The sequence below is a fragment of the Urocampus carinirostris genome, chromosome 10, assembly GCF_059441175.1.
Source record: "Urocampus carinirostris isolate Australia breed hairy pipefish chromosome 10, RoL_Ucar_1.0, whole genome shotgun sequence".
Lineage (NCBI taxonomy): Eukaryota > Metazoa > Chordata > Actinopteri > Syngnathiformes > Syngnathidae > Urocampus > Urocampus carinirostris.
Genome location: NC_142358.1, coordinates 43,888,557 through 43,901,796, shown reverse-complemented (window position 1 = coordinate 43,901,796; position 13,240 = coordinate 43,888,557). Strand labels below are relative to the sequence as shown.

General features: G+C 44.1%; 1 protein-coding gene across 2 annotated transcripts; it reads right to left on the bottom strand.

Moving 5' to 3' along the window:
• Window positions 1–1,950: 1,950 nt before the first annotated feature.
• Window positions 1,951–13,224, bottom strand: clip3 (CAP-GLY domain containing linker protein 3). 2 transcript variants are annotated; one of them, XM_088345942.1, is made up of 14 exons: window positions 13,097–13,224; window positions 10,629–11,048; window positions 10,404–10,543; window positions 9,073–9,166; window positions 8,846–9,007; window positions 8,666–8,784; window positions 6,603–6,839; window positions 5,280–5,415; window positions 5,046–5,189; window positions 4,764–4,895; window positions 4,377–4,500; window positions 4,234–4,304; window positions 4,090–4,162; window positions 1,951–4,028 (listed from the first exon to the last, which is right to left on the bottom strand). In XM_088345942.1, exons 2-14 carry the CDS (start codon window positions 10,987–10,989, stop codon window positions 3,974–3,976), a joined length of 1,848 nt encoding a protein of 615 aa, XP_088202068.1. In that variant the 5' UTR covers window positions 10,990–11,048; window positions 13,097–13,224; the 3' UTR covers window positions 1,951–3,973. The 2 variants fall into 2 exon arrangements, with proteins under 2 accessions (XP_088202068.1, XP_088202069.1); XM_088345943.1 differs by having other exon boundaries at window positions 10,629–10,992; window positions 13,097–13,170.
• Between the last annotated feature and the right edge of the window lie 16 nt (window positions 13,225–13,240).

Below are 13,240 nucleotides of genomic sequence, written 5' to 3'. Positions count from 1 at the left end.
AAAAAATCATGTGAATAATAAGAACAATTAGCTTTACTATCATTTAAACGTGCATTTTTTGTAGTACTCGACAATGCTGTATTTATTTGACATATTATGAGGCTCACCTAGAGGGAGCTGACATGGGTGGCGGCCATCTTGGTGCTAAACAAAAAACAAAAACCTGTTTTTTTTGTCTTTCTCTTTTAATTGTCTCTTTTTTTCTTTTCTCCTTTCTAACATTCTCTAACTCTCTCTCTTGTCTCCCCCTCTCTTCTATCTCTCCTCTGTCTTTCCTTTCACTCTTCTCTCTTTTTTTCTTCTCTTTTTTCCTTACTTTGGTCCCCTTTTTATTTCTCTCTTTTTTTCCCTTTTTCATTTTTTTTTAGAATATTTTTTGTAAGTTTTTAGCTTTGGATTTTATTGAATACATTTCCCCCAAAAATGCAACTTTAATTCTCTCTCTTGTCCCTCCCTCTCTTCTATCTCTCCCCTGTCTCTCTTTTCTCTCTTTTTCTTCTTCTATTTTTTTCTTACTTTGGTCCCCTTTTTTATTTTACTCTTGTTTTCCTTTTTTTTAATCTTTTTGTATGTTTTTAGATTTTCTTAAATACATCTCCCCAAAAAATGCGACTTATACTCCAGAGTGATTCACAATCTGAGACATAGGGTGAACCAAACTTCCCTCCAAAATGTTTTTTTTTTTTTAAATAAGATGAGAAAACACTTATCCCCCCAAATCAATGTTGTAAAATCGGGTGTAGATGCCAACAACTGACAAAAACGGCAAAGACTTTATTTTGTATGATATTGACAAACGATATGACGGCGGATATTATGGGAGGGCTTTTCATGCCAAAGGCGACACCGAAATACGCACAGCATGCAGTACACTACAAAAGAAGAAAGTACACCCGCTGAACCCCCAAATCAGGATACTTAGCTTAGCGCAGGGGTCTCCCACCTGAGGCAGAAGGGGGCGCTCACTCTCATCTACATTTATGAGATAATGACTTATCTTAGACTACTGACTGCAATTGTTACTATGTTCATCACAAGTCAAAGAAGAAAGAAAAGGAAGAGAAAAAGAGAAAGAAAATGAGAGAAAGAGAAAGAAAGGGAAGAGAAAAAGAGAAAGAAAAGGAAGGAAAAAGAGAAAGAAAATGGAAAATGAGAGAAAGAGAAACAAAAGGAAGAGAAAAAGAGAAAGAAAATGGAGAGTGAGAGGAAAGAGAAGGAAAAGGGAAGAGAAAAAGAGAAAGAAAAGGGAGAAAGAGAGAAAGAGAAAGAAAGGTTGAAAAATGAGAGACAAAAGAGAGGGAGTAAGATAGAGTTCGTGAGGAAAAAGAAGTTGAGAAAGCGAGAAAAAAAGGCATAAAGGAAGAGCGACAGAGCAAGAGAAAGAGGGAAAAATCAATACAGGACAGAAAGACAGTAAACGATAAAGAAAAGGGCGAACGGGAAAGAGAGAGTAAGGAGGGAAAAAGAGATAAACGAAAGAGAAAAGAAAAGGGGTAAAGAAAGGGAAAATTGGAAATTCGGTTCAAATGGACTCAGTCAAGCAGAAATCCCAAGGCGCTCTTTTCAGAAGAGGTCCGCGGACACCTCCGCTGTCCTCAGTTTGGAGACCCCTGGCTTAGTGGGACCAGACCGGACCGAGGGTTCTTTCGCCTACGTCTACTCGTGGATGACAACACCAAAACCATCACGCAAATAATTGTCTCCTTCGGAAAAAGCTTTTTGTCCACCGTATACTGTATACTGTATACTGTGTATATATATATTTATATGGATTGAAAGTAGGCTGACATTTGGCCTTCGGTTCAAAAATTGGCCCGGGGACCTCAGCTTGGAGACCTATCCAATATCGACATCCACATGTTATATTTCTTTGAATATTTGTTTTTGATTGGATGAGTCTCATCCAATTGGTTTCCAAAAACTCACAATCCAAGCAGAATAATTGATTCGGATACTTGTGGAATTTAAGTCGTAGTATTGGCGTATTTCAGTCTTACTGTGGTAGTATTCTCTTTCATTTTTCTGTTTTCAGAATAAAATCGGAATCAAATATTAGCTCCCTGTTCCGATGCTCAGTTTGGTAGTATTACTGTACTTGTGTTTTTGTAGTGTTCATGTCTTATTTCTGTAGGATTTTTGGAGTAGTTCTGTTGTATGCCCGGAGTATTACTGTAGATGTATTTGGTCGTATTTTTATGGTATTCCTGTAGTATTTCTTTTTTCCAAACAAAATCCAAATAATGTATTATCCCCGTTTTAAGCTCTAAAACAGAGATTTCACTGTTTAGTTTGACTGTGAGAGTATTTTTGGAGTGTTTATTATGTCTTTTGTAGTATTTTTATCGTATTCCTGTAGTATTTTGTTTTCCAAATGAAATCAAAATAATGTATTTTTCCTGGTTTAAGCTCTAAAATTGAGATTTCGCTGTTTTGTTTGACTGTGATAGTATTTTTGAAGTAACAGCATTTCTGTAGTAGTATTTCTGTATTGTAGTCATACTTAGGTAGTATTTTCTTATCAGAATGAAAGTAAAGTCATATATCTGATCCCTGCTTTTAAGCACTACATTTAATGTTGAGTTTTGTAATAATCCTGTGGGGTTTTTTTGTATTTTTTGTAGTAGACACACAAGAGTGGCCCACAGGCCATAGTTTTCCCACCCTTACCATATATGGACAATAACTGCGGACAAACTTGAGAAGATACAAAAAATGACTTTTTGTGGAGGGTTTCGAAGATGGAAGTTGTTAAGGCCTTGAAAAACATGCTCAATACTTTAAAATAAGTATATAATAAATACATAAAATAATAATAAACTGATTTCAGGAGCTTCCTGTCAAGACGACTCCGGAATAAACATTTCCGGCGGATTTCAAAATAAAAGGCATCGACGTAAAAGGCTTCAAAAGTGGAAACATTGTTAACGCGCACTAAAGCGGATTTGCTCGACGAAGGAAAACTTGAATAATTGGAGGAGTGATCCTGCTGAATTTAAAAAGAGAGAAATACCCACAAATATAGAGCTGAAGAAATGAAAACATCCGAAAATCACGTCATACTTCAATCTATGACCTCCGTGCAATGTATTCATTCATTTCTTAATGGATTTCAAGATTTTGTCTTGTATTTTATTGTGTATTTTCTGGTGTCATTTTGGTCGTGTAGTTTGTCTTTTAATTTGTTGTTTATTTTGTCCTAAATCTTGTCACAACAAAACGTTTTTCAAATGAAGGAGGCGGGCCAAACAGGAACCTCTCACCTATTGGTGGATCAGTGTGGAAGGCGAAATGTTCATCACGGATCAACCAATAGGTGAGAGGCTCAGCCTATTTGACCCGCCTCCTCATTTGAATCACATTTTGCGGTGACAAAATGAAAACAATCAATCAATCAATGACAAAATGGATTAAGAGATAGACAAATTGCATCGATATCATATATTTATGTAGAATCCGATTTATATGTCATCTTTTTGGGGGTATTATTTTATTCCTACAATTCTTTCTACGTATGGCAGGATTGCTCCTCCATGAAATCAAGTCATGACAAGAGAAACGAGTTCTTCTCAAGTCGATTAACTTTTGAGAACCGATGATGACGAAGGGAGAGTGGCTGCTAGCTAACGAGCTAACAACCCTTGAGCACGATGCGCTCTCGGACCCGAGATTTGAGAATTTGGTTGCCAAAGACCCAACAAGGAAAAAACAAGAGCAGAGGCCACTTTAGAATCCCTGGGCAAAATCAAAGCATGGAGCTGTGACGGCTAGCGCTAATTTGTTAGCCGAGTGAAGAAACGGCGAGCTAGGAGGATCGAGAGGGACGATGCTAATCGGGAAAGGGGTTTGTGGACTTTCTTCAGGAAGTGAACGCAGAACATCGGATCACCAACAAGGCACTCAAGATTTGCAAGAGCCAACGAGACCAAGGAGAGCGAGGACTTTGACGCTAGCTAGCGCCGGGACAAAGAGGGGATTAGGACTGCATCTCGGCTCGGAGCATCCACGGGAACCAACAGCAGAACAACAACCTGAAGACCAAAACACGTTCAAGTTCCCGGAACGTTTGGTACTTGGAACGTCGGGACTCACCTCGAGATGGAGCTCTCGGAGGTCAGGTCCTTGGGGGTTCGAACCGTGTTGAAATTCCGCTTTGGCTGAGACACTGCGCCGAAACGGACAAAACGGCCGTCAAGATAAGACCCCGTCGTCGATCGCTTTCTCGGTGATACTCACTGGTGACTTGGTGGACTTTCTTCATCATGGAGTTCTGCTCGTTCTGTGAGGCTTCCTTAGGTCCGCCGATCCTAAAAGAAAACCACAACGGTAAAAACTTGGTACCACCGGTCTTGACCGCAAACCTGCAACTGGCGCCTTACCTTTGGACCCGAGAGGGCGGGGCAAACACGCCGTACTTGGGCAGGCAGCTGAAGTAGCGTACCCCGAAAACGGAACCGTCGTGTTTGCCGCTGGGCTGGTCCAGTTCCACACCGAACCACAAACCTTAGAGGGGACGAGCTTTGTCAAGTCATTGTCGACCTTTAGCCAAACGCCCCCCCCAAAAAAAAACGCTCAACGAAAATCGGGATCCAGAAGAACTTGTTAGCATCATTGATGACGCTTGAATTCTAGCTTGCCTCGCTAACTTTGCAGTAAAGCCCACACAGGTTTCTTCCTAGCTTCTCAGCTCCCCTAAGGTTGACCTCGTAAAGACAACTCCAGTATCCGATCATTTGTCCTGTGTCATCTTGCCCCAAAAACCTTACCTGGAGCAAAGTCTGTCTTTCCAAAATAGCGCACGATGCCACTCTTCTGTCCCGCAACCAAGACCTGATCTCCGACCTCGGCGTTCAGTCCGTCCGGGTCCAGACTGACCACGGACGACTTCTTCTTTAAGGCTGCCAACACACCAAAAGCACAGTTGAAGAAAGTCCTTTCTGGACTGCGGAACGCTCTGTCCGTTAGCTAAACCCTAAGGTCTAGACTTGATTTCAAGACAGACATCTGAATCATTCCAGAACCCGATTGATCTCAAATCTCTGCCTTGCCTTTTTCCTTCTTTTCTTTGTCTTTCTTGGTCTTCCCGGCCAGGCGCGAGGCCAGGTCCAGACGGGGTGTTCTGGGAGTGGAGGTGACTGAGGAAACGTTCGGTTCCACAGGCTTGGATATCTTTGACACCGGAGCAAAGATCCCTTTGGACCAGAAGATAGGAAAAAACTGCAAACTCTATATGTGAACTCAGTGGACAGTCTGGGGGTTACACTTGGGAATGGTCTTTCTACCGAGTTTGGGCGGGCAGATGAAGTAGCGAACGCCGCCGACGCTGCCGTCGTTCTTTCCCTCGGGCTCGTCCAGTTCCACTCCGACCCACTGCCCGCTGGCAAACTCTGTGGTACCGCAGAATCGAAGCGTCCCGGTCTGAAAGAAAAATGACTATCGGTATCGTAAAGGGGATTCTGTATGGTTGCGGACTGTAGAGAGCAGATGACTATACTGTTTTCGGATCCCTGGCCTTCTAAAATCACGTCAAGTAATTAAAGCGCCACAACACCGAACCAATGAAATTGGACAGGCAAGTGTCAGCACATTTTTGTGATCCTTTCACTTGATCATTGAAGACCGGTTTCAGATTAGGATATGTTGTGATTATGGCCTGTGCGGTCCTTTGAGACTATTTGTGATCAAGCGCTATACCAACAAATGCGAATTAACTTGACTTTGCTATACAAGAAGTGTAACACCTTTAGTTGTCATGATTTCCGATTCAGAGCACCTGTGACTGCTCAATTGGCGTCAAAAGGCCCGAGAGCTGATTGGCTGTTGTACTCCTTTTAAACCCCCGACTTCCAAGAGATCCCTGTCAGATCGTTATGCGAACCGATGCTCCCAGCTCGGCAAGCTCTTGCGTCAGACTCTGTACCTTCCCTGTTTTTCTCTACCTGATCGTAGTTGCCAACCTGTTTTTCGACCTGACTCTGCCCCGTTATCCAATCTGTTTTGCCCCGCTACCTGCCCGCCTCCTGTTGCCGACCTCGTTTCCGAACTTGACACGGCCCTTGCTCTCCAGTCCCGTCCCGGCTAACGACTTGTAATTCCTGCCTGTCTTCGACCCTCCTCGCTCGACACGGAAGTGCCACTTTCGCGTCTCCTGCTACACTTGTCTATCGATCCTCGGATCGTGGAAGCAAGCCCTTTTCTCCCTCTTATCAATAAAACTGAGTAAACGAATGCTACTGTGTCCTGTTTCCGTTCCTGGCGTCATGAAATTAGCTATATATAGATATTTTTGTAAAAAAATGCCACAGGATGTCTGCTAAACATCCAAACTGCCAAATGAACTAACGTGCAAACTGCAAGAGCTCCTCAACGGGAAGTTCAAACTCACTGCGAGACTACAGAGGCACTGGGACGCATTCAAAACGACCGGATGTCGAGAAACAATGGAGGAAAACCCAGAACTGTAGCAACAGTTGTAATACCATTCAGCATATCACAATACTGTAAAGTCTGGGATATTCTGCCATTATACTTCTCAAGAAAAAGGCCATGGAAGAAAACGATGACAACAGGGTCTGGAACTCGAGAAAAGCAACTTGGCTCCTGACCTTCATGTCATCCAGAAGAACCCTCTGTCCCAGTTTCAGGCCTAGCGAGGACAGCATGAGATTGCCGGGGATGTTGTCGTAGTTGGGCAACGTGGCCCTAGGAAGGTTGCAGCTCAGAGGGACGGCGTCCAGGAGCAATTGCCTGAGCTCCTTGGCCACCATGGCCGCCTCCGCCTTGTCCAGACTCATGTCCATGGGGTCGGGGACCACCTCGCCGGGGACGTGGCCGTTCTCGTTCTGCAAGGAAGAGGAGACCACATTTTTGAGCTTTGGGATTTGTCAGGTACCTCTACATTTGTTATCTGACGTTTCGTGTCTTCCGCAGTACTGTCTACTTAGTCTGTTTGTCTTCACGCTGTCCTTTCAGGATATCTCATAGGTCTGTTTGTATCTAAACCTGGTTTTCATAATGTTAGTCTACATCAGGAGTTGGAGTGCAGATCCTCAGTGCTACAGTTCTAGGAGATTCTTCAAACCAATGGGTAGCATCGTTATCCAGCAAAAAGGTAACCCTCCAAAGCATGCAGGACATTAAGCCCTGAAGACCTCTGCAGGAGTTTGATACCGATCTCTGTCTTTGTAATGGTCTGTCTTGGAGGAGAGGAACTGTGGAACTCGAGGACCTAGGTTGCTCCCCTTGTCTACGAGGGAACCAATTTAAGTGTATCTTCAAAGGTTTGAGAAAGTTTCCTGGGTTATACTTTTGAGGTTGCTGCTCTCGCATTTCCACATATTTTAGGGACCTTTGTGGCAGCTTCAAGTTGGCCAGTTTTCCTAAATTTGTCTCTACTGGACTTTTTCCTCGAGTGTTAAGGTTTTTGTAAGTTCGGGTTCATTCCTGAAGCGCTGGGAGCCACTTTACACCAACAACACCTGCGACCAGAGGATTTAGGTCCTGTATCTGAGGCAGATCAGGTTATGGGATCCGTGAACCGTGATCATGCATTTGCTACAAAGGCCAACATTAAACATGAAAGGGACCCCATTATTGAATATTGTTTTTGCTCTTGAAGGATTCTATAGTTTGTACGATCAAATACAAATGACATTTAATGCAAAAGATATTCACTGGATGAGCTGTGGGGCAGGTCATTGCGACCTGGTGGAGAACGATGTTTACAGAAAACAGCAGGAACTGGGACAAGGGCTGACGCAGGAGGAGCCTCTGTGACGCAGGCAGGCAGGCATTGTTTGGAGAAGTTCTTCTGATAAGCTCTGCTGGTATGAGTTTTTTAGACATTGCGACGCCCTTCGGCGAGCAGGTGGTGAAGCTGGCACCTGGCGCGCCCATGGGAGGAGTCGGCACGCCAGCTTGTGAAAAGACGTGGAAAGATCGGAAGAAGATCGAGGGGACAATCGAGAGAGAAGCTTGACGAAAAGCGACACTAATTCGGCTAATTCGATGGATTTCACATAGTTTATTATTTAAGAAATTAAATCTGATCCCATGTGGAAATGCCGGTCTCTGGTTCATTTTTCCATAAAGAAACGAGCATGCATTGTTAGGCGAATGTAAGTTGTGTTTGGTTAATGGAGTCACATAACTCATTCGAACAATTTGGTAAACGATACATTCTTAATATATGAATTCCAAACACTCTAGACGGCCTTGCCAACGTTGGGAAAGGAGTCTTGCTCATCTTTTGCCTAAGAGGAGCAATTAAACTTTGTTACTAGGGCCTAAGAGTTGGAATTTGCTTTATGTTATCTTCTACCCCTAATTTGGCATTTGTGAAGGTGCCTGTTTACATCCTCCCCCTCAAGCTCTATAGCTGAATTTCTTTCAACAAAAAAGGGGTTCAGACGGGTGGAGTTTGATGTGGTTCAAGGCTTGAGCAACTCCACAAGAGTTGAAGTAGATGTCTCTGAGGGCTTTGTTGTATAACAGAGGTGGGCAACCTGGTCCTGGAGGGATGTATCTCCTGCATGTTTTTGGAGTACCGGGTCACCCACCACTGTTCTAGAAGTTAGCTGATAGATCTGACATTAGGAAACAGCTGGGGTACAAAATGCTATGTTCCATTTGAACATCAAAAAGCACAATGATAAGAACCAGTTCTGACCCGAACTATGGGGTTGGCACCGTGCTCCAGAAGACACTTGACGGCGCCCAGGCAGAGGTTGGACGCGGCAATATGCAGCGCCGTCCCGTAGTGGAAGTCGCTGCACGTGGAGTTCAGAACTAGCAGACAAAACCAAAGGAGTCAGCTCGTCACCAACCGGACCCTTGGTAGCGAGTCTACCTCGGGGTTTGGCGGCCTTTAACAGGACGCGGACCAGTTCCGGAACGTCAAAGTAGGCGGCGTAGTGCAAAGCGTTCATGTTGGTCCAGCGGCTCCTCAAACTGACGTCGGCGCCCAAAGAGATCAGCTGATTGGTCAGGCGGAGCGCTGACGCCGGGTCGCCTGCGGGCGGCAAAGAAAGTCCAAGGACGGTTTTTGTGACACCGGAACCGGTAACGACTTCTTACCCACGCCATGTGCGCCCGCCTTGCAACTGTAGTGAAGGAGCGTCATGTCCGTCAAACCGTCCCGGTCGTTCACGTGGCAACCGCGTTTCAGGATCTGACACATAAACAAAAGCACAAAAATGACTTCGGAACTAAAACGTTGACATTTTAATGGTATAGCCGATTGAAAGTCGAAAGGAGGCTAACAGCAGAAAGGTCCTCATCCACGCTTCTTTCGACTCGAAAAGTTGAAGACCATAGATTGCAAAACATTTGGATCTTTTTTTGTAATAGTATCATGAAACAATCTCCAATCCAGACATCAAAGCGGCGCCGCCGTGAGCGGCAGCCTTTCCAGCAGCTCTGTGTTGTTTCGCTCTTTTTGTGATTTCTTGTTTTAATTGTCTGCTTCTATCTTCGCTGTTTTTGGTCCCGTTTGACAACGACACTTTGGATGACTTTCTATCCTATGGTTATGGATTTTAACGCACAAAAATGCGTTTGTTCCAGGAATCGACTCCTTGCCCTGAAGAATTCTGGTGCCGGAGTGATGAGGGGCCCTATCATGAATGCAAAGCTGGAGCTCAGGTGAAGGCTAAGCGGCTAGCGGCGTTATAAGTCTTGGGTACCGTCTGTAATCATGGTAAATGTGAACTCTCTACCAAATAAGAGCGAGGAACTGGCTGTGCTGGTGAAAAACATCAAAGCGTACAGGGAGTGCCGTTTGCTGTGTTTTACGGAAACGTGGCTCACGTCTAGCATCCCGGACGCTAATGTGGAGCTACCCAGAGCTATCCAGTGCTACTTGGCTTCAGCGCTGTTAGACAAAGACACAAAAGCCTGCGGGAAGCAAAGAAGAGGCGGACTCGCTATCTACATGAATAAGAGGCGGTGTCACCCTGGGCGCAAAGATTTCCATCTGCTGCAGGGACGTCCAACTTTTGGCCTAGCGTGTGACCTCATCCACTCCGCTGTTGCTAAACTACAACACAGCACCCTGAGGCCATCCTGTTCATCTGTTAATAAACAACAAAGGATACTGCCGGAAGTGTGAATTTCCCTACGGGGTTGAATAAAGTTTTCATCTATCTATCTAGACATCTATCTAGACATCTATCTATCTATCCAACAAAAATGATTCATTTCAGATTGGGTCAAAGTTGTAACCAAATTGGTCCTCATCCAAAATCTCACGTCTGAGTCAAAACCTCTCTGATTCTTAGACGGGACTCAATTGATCGATCTCACTGGCACTCAAGGGGGTTAATAGTCTCAAGACCGAAGCCAGAACCCTAACGGTGTCGTGAAAGGCTTCTAGACCCTTGAGCAGACCACGTCGGCGGCGTTCTCACCTCGTTCCCGATCAGATCGATCTTGTGCTGCACCTGCGGGACCCACTGCCGCACCACGGCAAAGAGCTCCGGGACGGTGGTCTGCGGGTCCGTCAGGATCTCCAAACACGCCGGGTCGTTGGGATCGAAGAAGGTGAAGGCTAAAGGACCGTCAATCGATTAGGACCACGGAGAAGAAGTTTCATGCCGAACGAGCGGGACCGTTCGGGTCCGGAGAGGACGTACCGTAGTCTTTGGGAAGGGGCGCCTGCGCCGAAGGATGCACCACGGCCCTACGCCGGGTCTCGCGGACCGGACTCTGGAGAGCGGACACAGACAGATGTTCGCTCTCGTCCAGGGCGTCTTCGACTTCCCTGTCTGCCGACTCCTCGGGGGGTCGATGTCGCCCGACCTCCTCCCGCTCGTCCTCGCGTTCCTCGGGTTCCTCGTGTTCCTCACGTTCCTCACGTTCCTCGTCTTCATCTTCAGCTCTTTCCTCGTCCTCGGTCAGTTCCTCGTCCTCGTCTCGTTGTCGCCTGTCGTCCTCCGTCTCCTCGCAGTCTTGCCGGTCCTTCTCCTCCGTCTCCAGGTTCTCCTCTTTGGTCATGGCCTGCCGCAAACACACCAATGCCGGCTCTTGGACTTCAATCGGTTCTGCGTTCCTTCCTATTAAGATTTTTAGAGATTGACATTGTTTTAAATGACTATGCTACATCTGCGTAGGAGCCCTTCTAGGTGCATAAGAATTCCATATACAAAATGTATTCGGAACAAAGATCTCGCTCGACGTACGGAAAGAAATCCAAGTTACTCGCATTCCCAAAGGCTACCAAGACCACTCACTGGTCGGGCTACAGCTCTCTCTAAAGGTGGAGTGCGTGTTTTAGATGTCCTTAAAAGTTTAAAATGAAATATTTTCTCTATTAGGGTACGTGTTAACATTGCCAAAAGAGTTCAAAGAGCATTTATATCTCTTTTTTGTGAAATACCTGTCAAAACAATGAACAATGAGCCAAAATAACCAACAGCTTACTTATTAAAGGAAGGGTTATATGGACTCGGTCAAGAAATTTCCAATGACCCAGTTCTGGTGAACTATTTTCAGAACAGGTTTGCAGGCACCTCAGCTGTCCTTAGAGGGCATCCTGGTGCCCGCAGGCACCACGTTGGAGACCCCTGTTTCAGAACATGTGAAAATGTTTGCATCTTGGGTTTTGGTACAGTCCTCTCCTGTTCTCATTGCATGTTGAAAATCCACTGGTGTATCCTCTTCTTCTTTTAAACTATTAACTTATGATTGAAAGTCAACCATTTGACTTCTGTGGTGACCTGGCATTGGCGGCAGTGAAGTCAATTAAATAGTGAAAATCTGCAAATACACAAATGCATCGGTGTCTTTCTACATGTCTTCTAAAACCGGACACATCTCCTAGAAGAGAAGATGCAAACCATTACCTTTTTTTTGTTTTTTTTCTTTTTTTCAGGCATGAGGCGTCAAACAACGCATCAGAAAATGAGCTATTCACCCGGGAATAACTTCAATTTGTTGTCTTGCATCAGTAGAACGGTTATTTGTTTGTCAATTTGAAAACGATCACATGCTTTAAAGGGGCATTGTGTAAAATGTTGCGCCTCTTATTTTTCACTTCCTATTTTCTTTCTTTTATAATTTTTCTTTCCTTTTATTACTTTTTTGTTTTTTTCTTTCTTTTTACTTTCATTTTTTCTATTCTTTTATTCTTTTTACTTTCTTTTTTCGATTTTTCACTTCCTTTTTTCTTTTCTTTTTTTCCCTTTCCTCCCTTTTATTACTTTTTGTTTTTTCTTCCTTTTTACTTTATGTTTTCGATTATTCTCTTCCTTTTTTCTCTTTCATTCTTTTTTCCTTCTCTTTCTTTTTACGATTATTCACTTTCCTTTTTCTTTCTTTTGTTATTCTTTTTTCCTTTTCTTTCCTTTTATTACTTTTTTGTTTTTTCCTTCTTTTTTCGATTATATACTTCCCTTTTTCTTACTTTTCTTATTCTTGTTTCCTTTTCTTTCCTTTCCCTACTTTTTTGTTTTTTATTTCTTTTTACTTTCTTTTTTCTTATTTTGCTTTCTTTTTACTTTCTTTTTTCTCTTGTTTTCTTGTTTTCTTTCTTTCTTTTCCTCGTTTGCACGTACTGCTTTTCGCGGGCGTTAGGCTAAAATCCCCCGTGATAGGAAACCCTTCGCGAATGAGCGAGGGAACAAGGAACGCGGAGGCCGCGCGTCTCCATCCTCCCCCTTCCCAGCCTCCATTTTACGTCCTCGAAAAACATCGCCACAAAAACAACACCCTCGCGCCTCGGACACCTTCCAGCGCGAGTTTTCCGTTTTGAAAAAGGAAAAATTCATTTCACTGACGAGCGAAACCAGACAATAGGAAACTCCTTTGTAAATAAACGAGACGCGTCGAAGGCCAATATGCGCAGCAAAAATAACAATCACGTTTGAATCGAAATCTCATTCCAAATTTCTAATAATATTTGCAAAGATGCATCGAAGGGCCTCCATAAACATTAAATAAGGTTTCTTATTCGATTTAAGGAGGCTTTTGCGTTTCTCTCGAGCGTCGTCACACGCGCACACGCACGAGCAAAGCGAGTCAACACCTCGGTCGATTGATGGACAAATTATACACGAATTAAAATCAAAATTGTGGTTGTGAAATGCGAAAATCAAATACTTACTGGAAAACGGCGACGACAGAGGATGCACTGTCTCACGGAGGACGAGGATGATGATGATGGCGGAGACTGAGAATACTGATGACGCTTCGCCCTCCCCCAACCTCTTCTCATTCAATTCAAACCTACATATCATTTTATTTTTCT

Bases quoted from the DNA above. Each gene is read 5' to 3' on its own strand.
- clip3 (XM_088345942.1), bottom strand. From the start codon at position 10,989: ATGACCAAAGAGGAGAACCTGGAGACGGAGGAGAAGGACCGGCAAGAC. The intron at 9,008-9,072 runs GTAAGAAGTCGT...TGCCGCCCGCAG, and splicing joins GGCGGGCGCACATGGCGTGG to GCGACCCGGCGTCAGCGCTC. The intron at 4,896-5,045 runs GCAAGGCAGAGA...GTGTGTTGGCAG, and splicing joins CAAAGAAAAGAAGGAAAAAG to CCTTAAAGAAGAAGTCGTCC.